The sequence below is a fragment of the Primulina tabacum genome, chromosome 9 (genome assembly GCF_025594145.1).
Source record: "Primulina tabacum isolate GXHZ01 chromosome 9, ASM2559414v2, whole genome shotgun sequence".
Lineage (NCBI taxonomy): Eukaryota > Viridiplantae > Streptophyta > Magnoliopsida > Lamiales > Gesneriaceae > Primulina > Primulina tabacum.
In genome coordinates, this window is record NC_134558.1 from 21,619,693 (window position 1) to 21,640,405 (window position 20,713).

Consider the following 20,713-nt stretch of genomic DNA (forward strand, 5'->3'; position numbering starts at 1 on the left):
CTCATTCACAATGTCATGCAAAGTGGTAATGACTTCTTATCGTGTAAAGTCAGTAGAGCTGAAGTCAAATACTTGTTCACTTTTTGTTGACTCCAGTTCTGCATCATTTTCCATTAAGCACTTAACCTCTTCATCATCATCACTGGAGGTGCTCAAGCTCTCTGATTCGGACCTTTCACTATCAATCTCTACCTATTTAGATTTGATTTCCTCAGCGAGCAGGACTTCATGTGTACGGTCCAGGAAATTAAATTTACATAACCTGAATGCATGCAATCTAGGGTTTTATTTAAATTATGTGTTTATTTATTTAATGTATAATTATTACATGGCTAGCATTAATTCCGTGAAGTTTTAAAAGTTCACACATTAGGGTTTCTAGATGCATTTTTCGCTCGATCGAAGAATGGAGACCGGGGAATTATCAGGAATTTTTTTATTACATATTCGGAGGTGTTTTTAAGGGTGTTTTCAAAAAATGGGCCTTGGTGAGTATTTTTTTTCGCTGGGTCGTAACTTTTATCGGTACGCAAGTTTTAACGATTCGGAGGACATTTGAGGGTTCGAGCGATATTTTCAAAGACATACCAAAACGAAATATTTTTCGGGAGAATTTTTGGGCTTGATGGCTTTTTTTATGCTAAATGGGCTCAAAATCAATTTCAAACCTTTTAAAATATAATTAAGGGCCCATTAGTGTGTGGTTTTCTATTTTCAAAAACGTACCATGAGCTATTTTGACATGTTATGATTTCATATGTCACGTTTACATTTACACTTTTTAAGTTCATGAACGGTATGTTGATTACAATATATTTTCACTGCTGTGTGCTATGTATATTTACTTGTTATTCCGGTACAAGTGTGTTGAGTCTTTAGACTCACTAGGTGTGAATGATGCAGATGAACATGTCGATGAGGGGAGTGGAGGTGCCGAATTCTAAGTAGGCGTGACTGGATGTGCGCACATGACCCAAGGACCAAATTTCTTATGCACATTATGATATTATGAGTTTAGAGAGGACATGAACATTTTTATACGCTGGTTTTGATACGCTGACGATTACTAGGATTTTACCCCTTTATGTTTACGCATATTTTTTTCGACGATTTTGGCAATTTTAAAATTCTATATTTTTTTATTGTCAAATATTTAAGATTATTTTTAGAACAATATATTTTTAAGTAGGGTTGCATGCATGCAAAATATTTAAATGCTTATTTTCGAAAATGGAGTTTTTTTAAAAAAAATTAGCAGCAGTTTAAATTAGTAGACGTTACAGTTGGTATCAGCGTAAGGGTCTTGTATAGTGTTGTGCCACTGCCAGCAACACCAGCTTAGGTCTGTAAGATTTTATGTTTTAAATGATTTACAGCTATCACCTGCATGAACTTATGATATACGTTTTACGATGATTTACAGTGCATGTTTAGCTGCTTTTATGATTTAAAGAATTATTATTTGAAAAACTAGATTAAATTGCATGATGGGTTATGTTTAGAATTGGACTGTATCCAGATATCATGCCTCCCAGACGCGTTCCTAGTGCAGATTGTCAAGATGAGATTCCTGGAGGCAGTAGAGGCTCTCCGCCGCCACCGCCGCCATGAGATGCAGCTACTCGAGTACTAGAGGGTATGGCTAGACTATTGGAGCAGGTACTGTTGGAAACTAAATTCTAGAGTTTGACAAACTGATCAACAAACTGAAAATACGAACCAACTGAACTCAGCAACTGGACTTAATAACTGAAATCGACTGTCTGATCAGTTGGAAACCGATCAGTTAATATATCCAGCCGAATGCCTTAAAGTTAAGTTTCTCTCAGTTGAAGATGTCTCGGGAAAGAACTTTCAACCGACAAAGAGACATAACAGATTACAACTGAATATGAAACGCCGCACCACAACCAAGACTACCTAGAACAACGCATTCCGGCTAAAGCAATTAAGACGCTGCAAACAAAGTCCAAAGAATAATGAAGTGGAAATCAACAGATACATAGATTCAAATTTATCTCAAGTTACCGTTAGAAAAGAAGCATATAAATATGACAGAAGAGCAGCTGAAAACAACAACGAAGTGAATACTATTCAAAAAGCTTGCTGTCACTCTGTCAAAATCTCAGCCTGCTGTTTCTGAACTAAAGGAGCAAACAGTGGTGCCTACTCAATCACCAAATCAACAGATTGCTAAAAATATGGAGGCAGTTCATGACCCTTTCACTGAAAATCTTATTCAGCAGGAAAGCCCAACTGTTGATCAACATCAATCTTCATCTCCTTCAGTCCAAGTAGCAGTAACTGAAACAGATGTTCCAGCACAGACTGTCTCTGAAACGATATTATCTGATAGAACCATGGTGGTCTTTGATCAAGTCTCACATGAACCAAGAACATCTAATCAGTCACCTCCTCTTCAATCCACAGAAATGGATCTTGTTCTTGAAGAAATCCAGAATATGCAGCACAATATGCAGCAGATGATTACTGAAATCAAGAAAATTCAATCCACACAATTCTCTCATACTGTCAAATTGGATTCTTCAATTGAATATGACTCCGCAAAACTGAAAGCCATTCAATCAAACATGGAGTCTCTTACCCGAACTGTACTTGAGATGAAAAATAACAGAGGTCTAGCTCAAAGTCTCTATACAACTCTGGATATAATCAGTCAACAAGTTGAGCGATTGGAAACTTCTGTTTCTAATAAAATGGAATTGCTGCAGACTTGTTTACAAACTGCTGTCTCAAGTATCTCCGTAGATGTCAAAAATCTTTCCACTGACGTTCGAAAATTATCTGAGAAGATGGATTTGTTTGACAAAAAGGGGGAAGAAATCAAAGATCAAAGAGCATCTTGAAAAAGAGTAGAAAACAGCAGAAGCAGTTAATCAGATTATTAGATTCAGCTGTTATTAAATCAAGATCTCTTTCAGTTCAAGAAATTCAATCTCTTATTTTATCTACAATAAGCTCAGATTTTCAGTCATTATTTACTTAGTTTTGTCAAACACCATAAAGGGGAAAATTGTTGGAAACTAAATTCCGGCGTTTGACAAAAGATGAATCAACTGAAAATACGAACCAACTGATCGAGTAAACTGAACTCAGCAACTGGACTTAATAACTGAAATCAACTGACTGATCAGTTGGAAACTGATCAACTGACTGATCAGTTGGAAACTGATCAGTTGATATATTCAGCCGTATGCTAAGCACCCTTCAACTGAACATATCTCGGGAAAGAACAATCAACCGTCAAGAGACATAGAAGATTGCAACGCCGCACTTCAATCAATACAGCTTAGAAAAACGCATTTCGGCGAAAGCAATTAAGACGCCGCATCACAATAAATGAAGCAAACAATGTCCAAGGAATAATCAAGTAGAAATCAACGGATACAAAGATTCAAATTCATCTCAAGTTACCGTTGGAGAAAAGAAGCTTATAAATATGACAGAAGAACAGCTGTAGAAAAGAGAGAGCCAACACTATTCAAAAAGCTTGCTGTCACTCTGTCAAAATCTCAGCTCAATCTTACTTGATATATTCGTAGCAGTTAAGGCTACAATTTGAGCTCATTAGCAAGTTGTAATAATCGTTGAAATTCGATAGTGCTAAGATCAGTTACGCACTGAGAACATTCTGTAATACTAAGAGTTTCAGTTTTTGGCAGTGTTAAGTCCAAACTGAAGTGGTTCAATACAATTCTTGTATTTGATCAAAGTCTTTTAGTGGATATCCTATCCTTGAGATAGAAGGGGTGACGTAGGAGTAATTAAATTCTCCGAACATCCAGAAACAATCCTTGTCTATTTTATTTCAGTTTCGTATTCTATCTTTCAGTCAGTTATTTTTCGCAACTACTTTAGTTTAACTGATTGTCATTGACCAACAAGATTCCGAGAATCAGTTTGTCACCAAACTGAACTCAAAATTCGAAAAGATTAGTTTTAATTGTGAGTGTTTACTCAACCCCCCCCCCCCCCCCCCCTTCTAAACACTCTTGATACGTTAATCGATCCTATCAGGCTCATTGTTAGCTGAGTAGTTGTACCGAGAATGGACAAAGAATGGATGTCAAAAGATAGGCTATCACATGAATTTGATATTGGAGTAGAGTCTTTCTTGTAGTTTGCACTAAAAAATGCTATCCATTCTGATGCAATACCTTGTCCATGTGCAAGATGTGGTAATCTAAGGAAGAAAAATGTTGAAACTATCAGGGCACATTTGTATTGTAATGGTATGGATTTGACATATCATACATGGATATGGCATGGGGAAAGATCTACGAAAGAGAACTCAATGAATGATAATGATCGAGTAGGACAAGATGAACACAAATCATTTAGTGAGGAACCTATAGATATGGTGCATTGTGTATATGAAATTTATGCTGAGAATCCAAGCCAATTCAGTAAGCTACTTGAAGATGCAGATAAACCTTTATATCTTGGATGTGCTAAATTCACAAAGTTATCGGCAGTTGTAAAATTATTTAACTTGAAGGCAAAATATAGTTGGAGTGATAAAAGTTTCACTGATCTACTTATTTTGTTTGGAGAAATGCTTCCAGATCACAATGAATTGCCTTCATCTTTGTATGATGCAAAGAAAAGCTTACGCGCATTAGGGATGGACTATGTGAAAATTCATGCTTGTCCTAATGATTGTATCTTATACCGGAAGGAGTACGAAGATTTTGCAAATTGCCCTACTTGCGGGACGTCAAGGTGGAAGTTGGGCAAAAAATCGAAGGTAAAGGAAGGAATTCCTGCAAAGGTCTTGTGGTATTTCCCACCTATTCCAAGATTTCAAAGAATGTTTCGGAATAAGGCGATATCCAAGGAGTTAACTTGGCAAGCTGATAAAAGAATTCGTGATGGATACTTGCGTCATCCAGCTGATTCGCCCTCTTGGAAATTAGTTGATCGCATGTGGCCAGATTTTGTTTTTGAGCCAAGAAATCTTGGATTGGCTATATCAGCAGATGGGATCAATCCTCATAGTTTGATGAGTTCTGCAAATAGTTGTTGGCCTGTTTTAATCATCACATACAATCTTTCACCGTGGTTGTGTATGAAGAGAAAATTTGTGATGCTCACTTTGTTGATATCTGGTCCTAGACAGCCGGGTAATGATATTGGTGTTTACTTAGCACCTCTTATTGACGACTTAAAATGCTTATGGGATAAAGGTGTTGAAGCATATGATGCATATCGAGAAGAAAGTTTCTCTCTTAGAGCTGTTCTGCTATGGACAATCAATGATTTTCCTGCATATGGGAACATGTCAGGATGTGTTGTGAAAGGATATCATGCATGTCCTATTTGTGCAGAAGAAACATATTCGACAAGGTGGAAGCATTGTAGAAAAATGTCATATACAGGCCATAGAAGGTTTCTACCATTAAGTCATCCTTATCGAAGACAAAAGAAGGCATTTAATGGGAAGCAAGAATTTAACCTCGCACCAAAACCATTGAGTGGCAATGAAATTTTAGAAAGAGTTCAAAGAATTAATTATCATTGTGGAAAATTCAGCGGAAAGCTTCAGTCAAAGAACGATGACGGGATAACATGCTGGAAAAAGAAATCAATATTATTTGAACTTGAGTATTGGATAGATCTACATGTTCGACATGTTCTTGATGTGATGCACAATGAAAAAAATGTTTGTGAAAGTCTCATCGGTACATTACTTGACGTTCCAGGAAAAACAAAGGATGGAGTAGCAGCAAGATTAGATCTTTTGGAAATGAATTTAAGAACTGAATTGGCACCAAGGATTGGGGAGAAGAAAACGTTTTTGCCAGCAGCATGTTACACACTAAGTAAGGATGAGAAAAGAAGTATTTGCAATTCTTTGTCGGGAGTAAAGGTACCTGTAGGTTATTCATCCAATGTTAGAAACCTTGTGTCGATGAAGGATTTGAAACTTGTTGGCTTGAAGTCACACGACTATCACACTTTAATGCAACAATTGCTTCCAGTGGCCATCCGCGGTGTCTTGCCAAAACATGTCAGAGACACTATCACCCGGCTGTGTTTCTTCTTCAATGTGTTATATAGTAAAGTGATAGACGTCTTAAAGTTGGATGACTTGCAAAGAGAGATCGTGTTGATATTGTGTTCACTTGAAAAGTACTTTCCCCCTTCATTTTTTTATATAACGATTCATTTAACTGTTCATCTTGTGCGGGAGGTCAAATTGTGTGGACCGATTTGGTATAGGCACATGTACCCATTTGAAAGATTCATGAAGATTTTGAAAGGTTATGTGCGCAATCGCAATCGGCCTGAAGGGTGTATAGCCGAATGTTACATTGCTGAAGAGGCTGTCGAATTTTGCTCAGATTATCTATCTAATGTCCACACAATTGGGATACCATCAAGGCATCGAGAAGTATAACTTACTAAGCCTTTATCGGGAACAGTTTTGCACTCCACTAGTCATGATGAGCTGCAACAAGCACATCGTCATGTATTGACAAATGATGTTGAGATTGATCCTTATGTTGAGTAAGATATCAAACCTATCAATTCTTTGATGCACTTCGCATACATTCTATTGGTTTATCTATTGCAAATTATTTCGTTAGAGAACACATGGTTGATTTGAAATCAAGATTTCCTCATAAAGCCAAGTCCAAAAAGTTGTTACAAGATGAGCATAACCGAACGTTTACCAACTGGTTGCGTGATACTGTAAGTTCCAAAATACTATATATTAACATGCATACAACTCTTGGTATCTTACGTAAAATCTAAATTTATGGCATTGTGAAATATAGGTTGCACATTTAATTGACCATTCCACCCATGAAATATCAGAAAGATTGAAGTGGATGGCGCGTGGACCTAGCAACAAAGTGTTAAAGTATTCTAGTTATCTGATTGATGGGGTTACATATACTACAAAAGAACGCGATGACATACGAGTAACTCAAAACTCTGGAGTAAGCTTAGTCGCAAAGACAATGCAAGTTGCCAGTGCAAAGGATAAAAACCCAATTGTTTCATACATGATTTTTTATGGAGTTATTGAAGAAATATGGGAACTCGATTACCACAAATTTCAAATTCCAATCTTCAAATGTAATTGGGTGGAGAATAATAATGGTATTAAAGTAGATGATCTTGGTTTCACATTGGTAAATTTGAAAAGAATTGGATTCAAATCTGACTCTTTTATCTTAGGAAGTCAAGCAAAGCAAGTATTTTACAATGAAGATCCTGAATGGAGTATTGTACTTGCAACTCCTACTAGAGAGTCATTTGAACATGTTAATGGTGATGAATTGCAAGACGCTTTAATTCACTATCAATCTTTTACCAGAGGGTTACCATCAATGGGTGTTGACGGAGCATTCGACAATGAACCATCATGCCTTCGTGAAGATTGTGATGGGACTTGGGTCGACAATGTTTAACCAAAGATATTTTACTTTTAAAGATGTAAAGATTGTGATGGGACTTGGGTAGACAATATTGAAGTTATACTTTTATTTATCTTTGTATATGTTGAATTTCTATTGAAGATGAATTTCTTATCCTATTTTTTGTTGTATATATTGTGTATTTATTTCTATAGTGATATGTGTTTTTCGCTTTTTTGTTGAACAGGTTAAATCTGGACTATGACATCCTTTAGAAAGCTTAAAATTGGGTCTCATGATGATGACACAATTCATGAACCGAGCAAGAGATTAGGACAGCCTCCAGTGATTGGAAAGGGCAAAGAAAAAATTGCATCTACTTCTACTGACAAGAGTTTTGATGGAAATGAAATGTTGGGATCTACAGACACTGAAACAACAAGAACATCTAGAGGTCGTACACATCTAGATAAGCTTTCTAGACAGAGGGTTCAGGGAATTCGAAAGGAGGTAAGATTCAATCTGCTTGGACAACCAGTAGGAGAAGTTGCTTCTGAAATGCAGAGTTATATTGGTATGCTTGCTCGAGAAAAAGTTAAGATAACTTACAAGACATGGAAGCAAGTTCCAAATGAAGTGAAAGAATTGATATGGTAATCTGTTAATGTAAGTTCTATTGTTTTTTCACAAGTAATATTCATATTGTTTATATATATTTTATGTTATGTAATTCTTTTTAATGTATTTCCAATTTTGATGTTTTACAGTTGACATTTGATGTTCCCCCAAGCTGGAAAAAAGGATGTTTAAGTTCAGCAAATAATAAGTGGCGTCAATTTAAATCACATCTCACTCAAACATTCATTTCGAACAAGGTTGATAAACCAGAGGAGTTGGATCAACCACCTACTGGCTATGGTCTTGCACGAGATGACTGGATTTCTTTTGTCATGACTCGCATGTCTGATAAATTCATTGTAAGTATCTTTTTTTTTTGTTTTTTTGAAAATAAGTCCACCATCAAGTATTTAACGAATTAAAAAATATTTGATATGTGTAATTCTTCACTTTGACTAGGAACTAAGTGATCAACAGAAGGAAAGAAGGAAGAAGAACATATACCCTCATCGCCTTTCTCGTAAGGGCTATGCACGATTTGCTGAAGAAATAGTAAGTATATTTCAACATTTGTGCCGCCCAAGAAGTGAATGTTGCATTCCTTCGCATGAATACTTGTAACATGGGTGGCTGTTTTTTTTTCTAGCATGTGATATATATCATTGCATTTGCTGTTTTTTTTCAACATTTAACATATTTGACAAATACCATTTGATGGTTTTTGTATGTAGGCAAGTGAATTGTGTGACGATGATGATATCAATAGAGCTATTGTTTGGAAAAAAGGGCGAGTGAATAAAGAAAGGGATTTTGATGGCCAGGAGTTACAAATAACAGTAGAAAAGATTGTGAGCAAACTACACATAAAAATCAATTATTTTATTTTAATGAAACCTTTTAAAGTAATTAATATTTTCAAGTGGATGACAGGATGATTACATACAACAAAAGCGTGAGGGGAAACTTGAAATAAAAGAGACAAAAAGGATATTCTCACGAAAACACTAAATTCAGATGAACATGGTTGACGTGTGAGAGCTTTTGGAGGTCACATCACTCCAACATTATATTTCAATCTTGGTAGAAGTTGGAAGACTGAGGATGTTGACAGAAAGCTAATGATTGAGCAAAAGAAAGAGTTGATAGAGGCTAGAAAATTAATTCAAGAGCAAGATACACACATTCAAAAACTTGAAGCAATTGTCTACAAAAAAGGTGCATGGGACAGTGAGATTGATGACAAAGGAAGTTGTTCGGTAAAATTTCATTAAGTGAATGAAAATGAAATGAAAATCGACAAGTTTTTCCCCAGTTATGAAGATTTGAATGACGTCGAAATGAAAGTTGTGGAAAAATCTGTTGCTTTACAGGTATATAATTTGTTGTGGTTATATAGTACTTAATATTTTTTAATTAAAGAGTTAGTACAATTCATTGACATAACCATTTGTCTTTTAGGGTCAAGCGGTTATTTTGACATTGGATTCTAGCACAGACATTGTTGCATATGGAACAGTTGTTGAGGTCAATGGAGCTAATAACTTGCTTCATGGTGTTCCATTACCTGAAAATTGCATGCGTGTATCCATTGATGAGGCAATGGAAATATCAGCACTTTTGCCAGTTCGATTCCCAATGAATGTGAAAATGTTGGGGATGCCGTAGGAACACACGTTGCTTGGCCAAATCATTTGATAATGCTACGACAAGAGGTACACGTATGCTTATATTTCAAAGTAAATGTCTGTCAAATTCTCCAGTATTGCACCTAACTAACATGTTTACAATACAATTATCAGAAGCGTCAAAGGAACAAAACCGTCAGTTTCGAAAGAAACCAGACTTTGTCATCAAATGTGCCAAGAGCAGTGCACATGGTGTATTGTTATTGTAAGACAGCCCTTGAAAATGGAAGGAAATTAGCATTTCTTTTAGATCATGAAGTATTTGCAGATGATTATGAAGTTAACTTGCACTTTGAGGACATCAGTCCTTTGTATCACTTGGAGCCAATTTCTGGAAATTGTATAGTTGTCTACATTTGGTAAGTCTTCGATTAACTTAAAGTTTGTTTGTTCTTTTCTTATATTATTATATAAGATGCATATAATTTGTTAGTTTAGTATGTAGTGTAGTTTTGATTTTCTTTTAATTGAAATGACAGGCATCTTTATAAAAAGATGGTGAAAGAAAACAATATTGAAAAATTCAGATTCGTTAATCCACACAGCATCCCAAATTTGCAAAAAAATATACACGACAAAACAGGTAAAACTGAAAGGTTGAACAAGAGGGTGAGTTCTTTAGCGGATAAGCTAAGTGGTGCAGCAATGGATCAAGTGGTTTCGGTTCCAAGTTGTTGTGGGTAAGTAAGATTCTAATATAATTTTCAATTGTTTTTTTAGTGAATTACATACACTTATTATGTTCTTCTGTAGTTTTCATTGGACTCTCACCGTCATCGAGCCTTATAAGGAGATTGTTTATTTGGTGGATTCCCTAAGTCACCGCATTCGCGATGAGGATTGGAAATATGTTGTGGAAATGTGAGTTCATATTCCATATTAATGATGTATTTCATTTAATGAAAAAACACTCATATATCAACTATGTTCAATGTTAATGAAGGGCGTTGAGATTGTTTAACTCAACTAAGGGAAGGAAAGGAAGAAAGCGTGTACAATGGAAAGTCATAAAGGTACGTGTAATTCTCATTCGAGCTAATTTTTTTATGTGTATATTTGTCATTAACAATTTGACATTTTTTAACATAGGCTCCTAAGCAACCGGATGCAAAAAAATATGTTTATTATGTGATGAGATTCATGAGGCAGATTACTGAAGAAGTTACAACTCTTGAGGGGGATTCACTAAGATCGATAGTAATATTATCTTGGTTATATAAAATAATTACAAGTTATCTAGCTATTTATCATTTTCAAATTTCATTAAGTTGTGTTTTTTTTACTAATATACTTTTTGAGTGTGTTCATAGTTCACAAAAACGGGGTATTCTATGGAAGAAATTGATGAGGTGCGCACCGAGCTGGCCGAATGCATACAGAATCATATTTATGAATAGGTAGGACATGAGTTCATCTTATTTGAAAAAATACAGCTCATATTGAACGGATTTGGACATTATTGTTACACTTCTTAACATGTTTACGGGCTGTTTCAGAAATAGTCATTTTGCACATGATTTAGCTTCTAAGTTGGGTGAAATTCTTGTTTCTACTTTAAGATTTCAAAAGTGATATTATTTTGGTTTCTTGCATTTTTCTTTCAGTTTGTGGATCAGGAATACAAATGATACTAGATTGACATGTGATTTTTTTTGTTGCAAGTTTGTTGGTTCATGACATGTGGATCTCTTCATTACTTTCGGCATATGTTGAAATAATGTGGTAATTATAGGTGATAGGTGTGATGTATGGTCTGGCTGTGTAGGTGATAGGTGTGGTGTATGGTCGTATTTAAATTTATTTCGAATATATATTGTTGTTGTGTGTTTTTATATTTTCTGGTATGTCCTACTTGCATGGAGGTTTTGCCAAAATTTTTCTAGGCCCTGAGGCTTGTTTTTAAACTTGTTTATTGCATATTGTTCTCAATTCATGGCTTATTTTCTTCTAACAAGACTTTTTGCTTTTTTATACATGACTTGTTCTATATGTACGTTTTAATGCTAAGTTGTGCATGTGTTGAAATTTAACAATCATTAAAATAATGTGGTTTTTATTTTCACAGGCACTGTAATGATGTTTTGGAAGATGCACCAGCAGAGAATTCATTCCAACAAGCTATAGAAGATATTTTGGAGTTGATATGTGCAAGTCTTGGTTGTAGGGTATTTCTATTTTTGTGAACTTGACTAAAAGTTTTTGGAATATGGTTACATACTTTTTTTAATTGTTGGTTTGGTAGATTACACGTCTATGAATGACATATTTCTGTTTGTGATCAAGTATATATATATGTTGATGTTTGAATTGATTTTATATAAGGGTTAATTGATATATATTTCACACCCAATTTTTTTAATTGATTAAACAATTTATGGTTTAAATATAATATACAACGGTTTGGTAATATATAAGACAACAGTTTAAAAATGATGTAAATCAAATCTAAAGACAACAGATTTAAAATGTTGTAAAACTGTTGTATATTGCAGCGAAAGACATCGGTTTAAAAACATTGGGGAACTGTTGTCAAATGCGAAAAAAGACAACGGTTAAAAAAGTTCTCGTTTCTATAAGACAACGATTTTTAAGAGCTACGACAACGGTTTATTATCGTTGTATTTATACACCTACAACAACGGTTTTTCACAGTTGTCTTTGCGCGCACCCTTTCACAACAGGGCGTTTAACAATGGTTTTACAATACCTACGACAACAGTTTTTCACCGTCGTCTTGATCTCTACGACAACGGTTTTTCACCGTTGTCTTTGCGCGAACCTTTAACCACAAGAGCTTTTACAACGGATTTGCAAGACATACGACAACGGTTTTTCACCGTTGTATTTGACGTCTACGACAACGATTTTTCACCGTTGTCTTTGAGCGTACCCTTTAACCACAGGGGCTTTAACAACGATTTTTCAAGACATACAACAACAGTTTTTCACTGTTGTATTTGACATTTACGACAACGGGTTTTCACCGTTGTCTTTGAGCGTACCCATTAACCACAGGGGCTTTAACAACGATTTTTCAAGACATACAACAACGGTTTTTCACCGTTGTATTTGACATTTACGACAACGGGTTTTCACCGTTGTCTTTGAGCGTACCCATTAACCACAGGGGCTTTAACAACGGTTTTTCAAGACATACAACAACGGTTTTTCACCGTTTTCTTTAGCCTTTTGTTTTGTAGTGGTTGATAAAACTCCATATGACATATGGATGGAAAAGCCACCCAGATTTTCATTCTTAAGGATATAGCGATGTTCTGCTTACGTGAATCAGGCAGTTAGAGACAAATTTAATAATAGAGCCAATTTGTGCTACTTTGTCGGATATTTAAAGAATTCTGTTAGATATTACTTCTGAAATCTCAATTAAACAAATATGTTTGCTTTAAGAAATTTCACCTTCTTACAAATTCTTAGAGAAGGAGTTTCTATTAAATATAAAAGACGGGATTATAGAACTCAAAGAGATTCCGGAACCACTCACTTCTGAAATATTAGAACCCACACCGCAACAACCAGTTGAAGAAAGACAACTTCCTAGGAGATTCGTAAGGGTCTCAAGGCCGCCTAAGATGTTGAGTCTGCTTCTTGAAGAAGATCAAGAAGAGCACATTCATAGATGTAATCCAAGAAACTTCAAATAATCATTTTCTGATGTCGATTCATTAAATGTCTTGAAGCCAAGCAGTGCGAGATGGACTCCATGTATTTGAACCAAGTATGGTCCCTAGTAGATTTACTTGATGGAATTGTTCTCATAGGATTCAAATGGATCTATAAAAAGAAATTTGAGGCAGATAGGAAGGTGGTGATCTTCAAAGTAATATTGATAGCAAAAGGATATACTCAAAAGCAAGATATGACAATGAGGAAACAATTTCTCCAATCATGATATTCATGTTCATCAGGATATTTCTAGCCATATCAGTATAGTATGAATATGAAATATGGAATATGAATGTGAAGACAATGTTCCTTAACGATGATATTAAGGAAGAGATTTACATGTCTCTACTTGAAGGATTCGCATCAGTAAAAAGTTAGCATGAAGTATGCAAAGTTCAGAGATCCATTTATTGACTTGAACAAGCATCAAGGAGTTGAAAACTCGGATCTGACAACACTATCAAAGAGTTGAATTTTTCCAAGAACCCTAAGGAACCTTGTGTATAAAAGAAGGTTAGTAAGAGTGCAATGATATTTTTAATACTTTATGTGATGACGCACTACTGATTGAGAATGATGTAAGGATGTTACAATCAATTAAAGTATGATTAGTTAGTAAATTTTCCATGAAAGATATGGTTGAAATATCCCATGTATTAGGAATACATACATATAAAGGATAGATCGAAGAGAATCCTAGGGCTCGCCCAATATACATATATCGATAACATACTAAGGAGATTCTTTATGGAGGATTCCAAGAGAGGATATCTCTCAATGTGTTATGGTGTGACTCTATCCAAGTCTATGTCCCCTAAGATTGATGAAGAGAGAGAAACCATGAGCTGCATTCCATATGTGTCTGCTATAGGCAGTATAATGTATGGTATGATAACTACTCGACCTGATATTTCATTTGCACTTAATGTTGCAAGCAGATATCAATCGAATCCCGCTCTATTGCATTGAAAAGATGTAAGTGACATTCTTAAGTACTTGAGAGGAACTAAGAATTTGTTCTTGGTTTACGGGAGTGATAGAGGTCATATTTACATATTTTATTGTATCATTTCAGTATTAGTATGCGTCATTTCATTTGCATGAAGTCTGCATTTTGTTCATTTTGTCTTAAATTGTTGCATATGATCACTGCTCACTGAGTTGTACGAATGTGCAGGAAAATAGTGGAAAATACAGTTGAACTGAAGCTGAGGTCTGAGCACCTCGCGCTGGGGCGAGATTTCCTAATCGCCCAAGCGCGAGCACAAGCCAAGGAACCATTTGTACATAGAGCATCATACTGGGGCGAGATTTCTTGACCGCCCTAGCACGATGAGATGCAAAAATGACTTTGAAACAGAGTACTTCGCGCTGGGGTGAGAATTCTCGACCGCCCCAACGCGAGATGCAAAAAAATATCCCATTGGATTGAGGACCTCACGCTAGGGCGAGAACTCTCGACCGCCCCAACTCGAGTTAGAAGGAAATTTCCTTCTTCAAATTATTCCAAATTTGAAAATTTTTAGGGGCATTCTTATCACGTTCTGGAGAGAAGAGGAGCAGCTGCACGAAGGAGAAAAAGCAGAGTCGAGGAAACTTGAAGGTTCGGGATTTTCGAATAGCGTGCCGACCGTTCTTCATCTACGCTAGTATTTTTAGTTTACAAATCTTTGTTTTAATTGTGCGTTGCGTTTATTATTATGAACACTAGTAGCTAAACTCCTTGTTTGTTGGATTCGAAGGGGATCTGACCCCGAATGATTGTTTGACACAATTTAAAACTCGACTTTTACTTTGCTCTTAATTTTATTATTGTCTTGATTGAATTATTGAAGTCTAGATAACTTTGATGATATTTCATATTGCGAGTGACTTCGAGACAATAATTTGCAATAGGTTCTAGTAATAAAATCCGTGGATTTATATTTTACATAGATATATGAAATTGAATACACGTCGATAGTAATAGTTTAATAGGTCGAAAGCTAGGGGCTTCCATAAATCGTGCATGCAATTCACCGTTGATAAATAGTTACAGAAGTTTAATTATTTCACCGTGTTCAATTAGTTTGACATAGCTCTAGAGAGAATATTAATCCTTTCGGGAATGTTGTCGAAGGAAGCGAAAAATAGTTGATATAATTAGTGAAATAATTAGGGTAGGTGAACCGAGATTCCCAGCAAATTAATATTTCATTTGATTTATAAATATTTATGTCATTTTTTTTTATTTGCATTCAACCATTTACTTTTTTAACTAAGGTTATTTAGTCACTCACATTGATTATCATTTGCTAAAGAAAATACAGTTGGAAACAATGTCAGTTAAATACATTCTCTAGAGGAACGATAATTGTACTCGTTTACACTTTATTATTACTTGACATCGTGCAATTGCGATTATATCGGGCTTGAATTTTTTTGAATTTTACAGAGGATTTCAAAATTTAAGTCTTGCTCGATCAAATTTTTGGCGCCATTGTCGAGGAATGTTTATTCATGATTTCATTTTAAGTTATTTTCTTTACTATTATTTTATTTTTCTTGAGATGACATTCCGTATTTTATTCCAGATATTTTATCCAGTGCATGCCAAAATCACTTGACTTGAACTTCGAGCAGTTTGATCTTGAAATCGAAAGAACCTTCCGTAGAGAAGACAACAAAAGAGGCTAAAAGACATGATGAATAGGAACGAGCGTGAGGAAGAGCATCATGAAGACCTATGAGTCAAAGAGCCAAGGCGCATATCCATGCTGGTGTATGCACAACCTTCGCTCAATGGAACGTGCTTGAACATCGTGTGACCAAATATGCAGGCAAATCAGTTCGAAATCTAGCCTGCCATCATCCAAATGATTCAGAATAGAGTCCAGTTCGGGGAAAACAAACTAGATGACCCCAAAACTCGCATAGAAGATTTTCTTGAAATTTGCGACATTTCAAAACAAAATTGATTTTCTGATGATGCTATACATTTACGCTTATTTCCATTTTCATTGAGAGATAAAGCTATAGCTTGGTTGAATTGTTTACCTTTAGGTTCAATCACAACTTCGGAAGGCATGGCCAAGGCATTTCTCATGAAATATTTTCCTCCGTCAAATGTCACGAAGTTGCGAGCGAACATAACCACCTTCTCCAAATTTGAGCAAGAGTCTCTTTACGAGGCCTGGAAGCGCTACAAAGATTTTCTGCTCTCACTGCACAATTAGAGGCACTGAACAGAAATATTAACAGCTTGAATGTGAGTGGGACGTCAATGAGCCTTTGTGGGGACCCGGACGCTAATCATACTCTTAATTATCATTAGGACAATTTAATCAATTATACTAAACAGGGTCTAAATATTTTTTTTTAAATGCGGAATGTAATGGAAATTATACTCATACTATTACACATATCAGTATAAAATAAGGTACAAGTCCTGTACAGTATATATTCAATATAGACTAAGGTTCAACAACTAGCTATCAAGTGTTCAAACCCTATCTACAACAACCTCAAAGTCCGTGATCTCCACTCTAATCATGATCTCTCGTCATCTCCTCGACCCTGATCATGTCCCACCTGTTGCTATGCACACATACAAACACGACAACAGCCGGATAATTCCGGTGAGAATATAATCCCAGTATAAATCAATGATCATATAATCAATATAAAGCATGAAACAGATATCAGATAATATATCAAAGTCTGAAACATAATTAATATCAAACTATCAATTATCCTCGTGACTCCAATCCCGGTTTCCAGATGTTGGTATTCCTATATCGACCAACAGTAATAGAAGAAACTCCGATTCTATCCACGTCGATATAACCAAACATCAAGTGTCTTGACCTATCCGTCACAGACTGTGGCACTATCGCCAATACACTATCTTGTGACATCGTGCAATGTGCCCGTGGCGATCCCACCACTATCAGGCACTTCTGTCACAAGATCACTCGTCTAATATTCGTCTAATACATGCTTCCTTTAAATCCATAGAACAGCATATAAAATCAAATCAATGCACATAACAACAATAAGTATGTGATTTAGGGAAACTCAAGTATATCCTACTTGAGTCGATCTCTCAATACCACATTGACTTATACCTTTCGTTCGTAGTCTCGGTCTGAAGCAATATACGTTCTGAACTCAAGACTGTCTTTGTAAATATGAAATGACATATCGAGAATAATAATATCAACCTTCCATTCTCAATTCAATACTGAATCTGATTAATCTGAATTTAATTCAAATCATCGGCATAACGGCACATTCTCAATATCCCCGTAAATATCATATCAACAAATATCAATTACAAATCATAACCCATATCCGATACAATCTGTAATCAATCAATAATCTAAATATGTCCGGTTTTCATTCCATATAATCAGAAATTCATAACAATTCCATAATCAATCTGTTCTTCGATCTGACTTCAATTCTACGATGTGTAGTATTCCAGAACACATAATAATGATCAAATAATAATTTCTCCAATATCATAATTTCAAATGATAACAGAACTCAATAAAACTTACGTCCAGTTGTACCTGTCGATGAGAGGATCACAGAACTGTGTTCGGATTTAAATTCTGATAACCGAATTTGCCAAAATCGAAATTCTACAGTACGAATAACTTTGAGGGAAATTTGCTCTAGAGTTCTCGATTCTTTCTTCTGAAGTTTGAGGGGAATAACATTTTATATATATATCAAGTTGCATAAGAAAGCCAAGTGTCCCACTCAATTTTCCATATTTGCACTTTAGTCCCTCAACTTTTCACTATTTGTAATTAGGCATTCAATAATTACGAAATTGCCATCAAATTTTAAATCAAGTACTTTTTCCACATAATTTCAAAAATGCCATCCATGATATTTTCTTTTCGGGGTCTCATAAAATTGATAACATCTCGGGCCTTACAATTCTCCCCCTCTGAGACATGATTTCGTCCTCGAAATCTCAAGCAATCATATCACCGGAAATAAAATCAGAAATAACAGAAACTAAAATAGTAAACTCACATCAGTGGAATAACTCTGGGAATTCCTGTCTCATATCTGATTCAGTCTCCCAAGTAGTTTCTTCAATGCCATGACGAGTCCACTGGACTTTCACAAGTGAGATGGTCTTCGTTCTGAGTTGCTTTTTTTTACGATCAATAATCTGAACCGGTTTCTCAATATAACTCAGAGACTCATCAAGCTCAGTCTCGTCTGGCTGGATAATATGGGAATCATCGGGGAGATATTTCCGTAACATAGATACCTGAAAGACATCATGTATTCCAGATAGAGAAGGCGGTAATGCAAGTCGATAGGCACGATCTCCTATCTTCTCGATAATCTCATACGGACCAACGTATCTTGGAGACAATTTGCCTTTCTTGCCAAATCTGACCACACCCCTAAAAGGAGAAATCTTCAGGAATACTCGATCTCCTACCTCAAATACCAACGGTCTACGTCGAAGGTTGGCATATTTGGCTTGTCGGTCCTGAGCTGGCTTCATTTTCTTCTGAATCAGTTTCACTTTTTCAGTCATATCTCTGATCATGTCAGGTCCAGTCTCAAGAACTTCAGAGATATCATCCCAATAAAGAGGGGATCGACACTTCTTTCCGTACAAAGCTTAAAAAAGTGCCATCTCAATACTCGTTTGATAGCTATTGTTGTACGAAAACTCATAGAGAGGCAATGCATCTTGCCAATTAGTGCTAAAATCCAGCACTACAGCTCTCGGCATATCTTCCAATGTCTGAATCGTCCGCTCTGACTGTCCGTCAGTCTGTGGATGATATGCGGTACTCAGATGTAACTTCGTACCGAGAGCCTGCTGCAAACTCTGCCAGAAGTGCGAAGTAAACCGAGGATCACGGTCTGAAACAATCGACTTCGGCACTCCGTGCAATCTAACAACTTCTCTGACATAAATATCGGCCATCTGATCATATCGGTACGTCATCTTGTATGGAATGAAACATGCAGATTTGGTCAATCTGTTAATCACAACCCAAATTGCATCACAACCTTTGGAGTAACGTGGTAACTGTGTCACAAAATCCATGAAAATGTGATCCCATTTCCATTCAGGAATCAACAAACTCTGTAACAATCCTCCTGGTTTCTTTTTTTCAGCCTTCACCTGTTGGCAATTCAGACATCTGGAAACAAATTCTGCAATGTCAGTCTTCATTTGTTTCCACCAAAACTGTCCTTTCAAATCATTATACATCTTTCTGCCACCAGGATGAATACTGAATCGACTACTGTGCACTTCTTTCAATATCTGTTGTTTCAACTCTGAAACACTCGGCACAACAAGACGATTATTCACATACAGTACATCCTCACGTACTTGAAACTCTGATTGATGACCTGATCTGACGATCTCAATCGATTTCTGAACTTTCTGATCAACTTTCTGTGCCTCTTTAATCTTCAAAATCAGCTCTTGTTCAGCTTGAATAGCATATAATCTCAACGGTCTACAATCTGTCTCAAATACCAATCCAAAAAAATAGCAGTCTTCAATCAAATTTGAAACACCTATTGTCGATAAGGATAAAGCACATATCTTTCGACTCAATGCATCAGCTGCTGCATTGGACTTCCCCGGATAGTATTTGATTTCACAATCAAAGTCTTTCAGTAAATCCATCCATCTTCGCTATCTCATATTCAGTTCTGATTGTGAAAACAGATACTTCAGGCTTTTGTGATCAGAATAGATTTCGAATTTCTCACCGTACAGGTAGTGTCGCCATATCTTTAACGCAAAGACGATGGCTGCCAATTCAAGATCATGAATTGGATAACGAGATTCATGGGGTTTCAGCTGTCTCAAGGCATAAACAATCACATGCCCTAGCTGCATCAAAACACAACCCAATCCTTGATGAGATGAATCACAATAAACCACAAAATCACCAGTACCTGAGGGGATAGTCAATATTGGTGCACTGGTCAGTCTTTTCTTTAATTCAAGAAAACTGGTCTCACATTCCTCAGACCAAACGAATGGAGCATTCTTCTGAGTCAACTGTGTAATCGGTTTGGCAATACTGGAAAAATCTTTGATGAATCGACGATAATATCCTGCCAAACCCATAAAACTGCGAATCTCGGGCACAGAAGTCGGTCTCGGCCAAGAAATCACGGCTTCAACCTTACTGGGATCCACTGATATACCGTCTCCGGATATAATATGCCCCAAAAATACAACCTGTCTCAACTAGAACTCGCATTTCGACAGTTTAGCATATAACTTCTCAGTCCTCAAAATTCGCAACACAGTTCTTAAATGCTCTGCATGCTCAATCATATTCTTCGAAT

General features: G+C 36.1%; 2 protein-coding genes across 7 annotated transcripts; both read left to right on the top strand.

Moving 5' to 3' along the window:
* The first annotated feature begins 4,045 nt into the window (after positions 1 to 4,045).
* LOC142554986 (uncharacterized) lies at positions 4,046 to 9,001 on the top strand. 4 transcript variants are annotated; one of them, XM_075665611.1, is made up of 7 exons: positions 6,394 to 6,531; positions 7,349 to 7,490; positions 7,664 to 7,898; positions 8,156 to 8,365; positions 8,466 to 8,558; positions 8,738 to 8,854; positions 8,927 to 9,001. In XM_075665611.1, exons 1-7 carry the CDS (start codon positions 6,504 to 6,506, stop codon positions 8,939 to 8,941), a joined length of 840 nt encoding a protein of 279 aa, XP_075521726.1. In that variant the 5' UTR covers positions 6,394 to 6,503; the 3' UTR covers positions 8,942 to 9,001. The 4 variants fall into 4 exon arrangements, 1 of the variants encoding a protein (XP_075521726.1); XR_012822292.1 differs by lacking the exons at positions 7,664 to 7,898; positions 8,156 to 8,365; positions 8,927 to 9,001 and having other exon boundaries at positions 4,046 to 6,531; positions 6,844 to 7,490; positions 8,738 to 8,775; XR_012822293.1 differs by lacking the exons at positions 7,664 to 7,898; positions 8,156 to 8,365; positions 8,927 to 9,001 and having other exon boundaries at positions 4,046 to 6,531; positions 8,738 to 8,775.
* Positions 9,002 to 9,019: 18 nt separating this feature from the next.
* LOC142554987 (uncharacterized) lies at positions 9,020 to 11,892 on the top strand. Of its 3 annotated transcripts, none has more exons than XM_075665614.1 (9): positions 9,020 to 9,376; positions 9,465 to 9,718; positions 9,806 to 10,050; positions 10,171 to 10,371; positions 10,445 to 10,552; positions 10,635 to 10,704; positions 10,781 to 10,888; positions 11,002 to 11,040; positions 11,757 to 11,892. In XM_075665614.1, the coding sequence occupies exons 2-9, from the start codon at positions 9,704 to 9,706 to the stop codon at positions 11,763 to 11,765; spliced, it is 795 nt and encodes a 264-aa protein (XP_075521729.1). In that variant the 5' UTR covers positions 9,020 to 9,376; positions 9,465 to 9,703; the 3' UTR covers positions 11,766 to 11,892. The 3 variants fall into 3 exon arrangements, with proteins under 3 accessions (XP_075521729.1, XP_075521727.1, XP_075521728.1); XM_075665612.1 differs by having other exon boundaries at positions 11,002 to 11,088; positions 11,757 to 11,879; XM_075665613.1 differs by lacking the exon at positions 11,757 to 11,892 and having other exon boundaries at positions 11,002 to 11,336.
* Positions 11,893 to 20,713: the final 8,821 nt, after the last annotated feature.

Coding starts and splice junctions, on each gene's coding strand:
- LOC142554986 (XM_075665611.1), top strand. CDS start 6,504: ATGATGTTGAGATTGATCCTTATGTTGA. Junction 7,491..7,663: donor AAGATTGTGATGGGACTTGG/GTAGACAATATT, acceptor GACATCCTTTAG/AAAGCTTAAAATTGGGTCTC. Junction 7,899..8,155: donor TTCAGGGAATTCGAAAGGAG/GTAAGATTCAAT, acceptor GATGTTTTACAG/TTGACATTTGATGTTCCCCC.
- LOC142554987 (XM_075665612.1), top strand. Junction 10,372..10,444: donor TCGGTTCCAAGTTGTTGTGG/GTAAGTAAGATT, acceptor GTTCTTCTGTAG/TTTTCATTGGACTCTCACCG. Junction 10,553..10,634: donor TGGAAATATGTTGTGGAAAT/GTGAGTTCATAT, acceptor ATGTTAATGAAG/GGCGTTGAGATTGTTTAACT.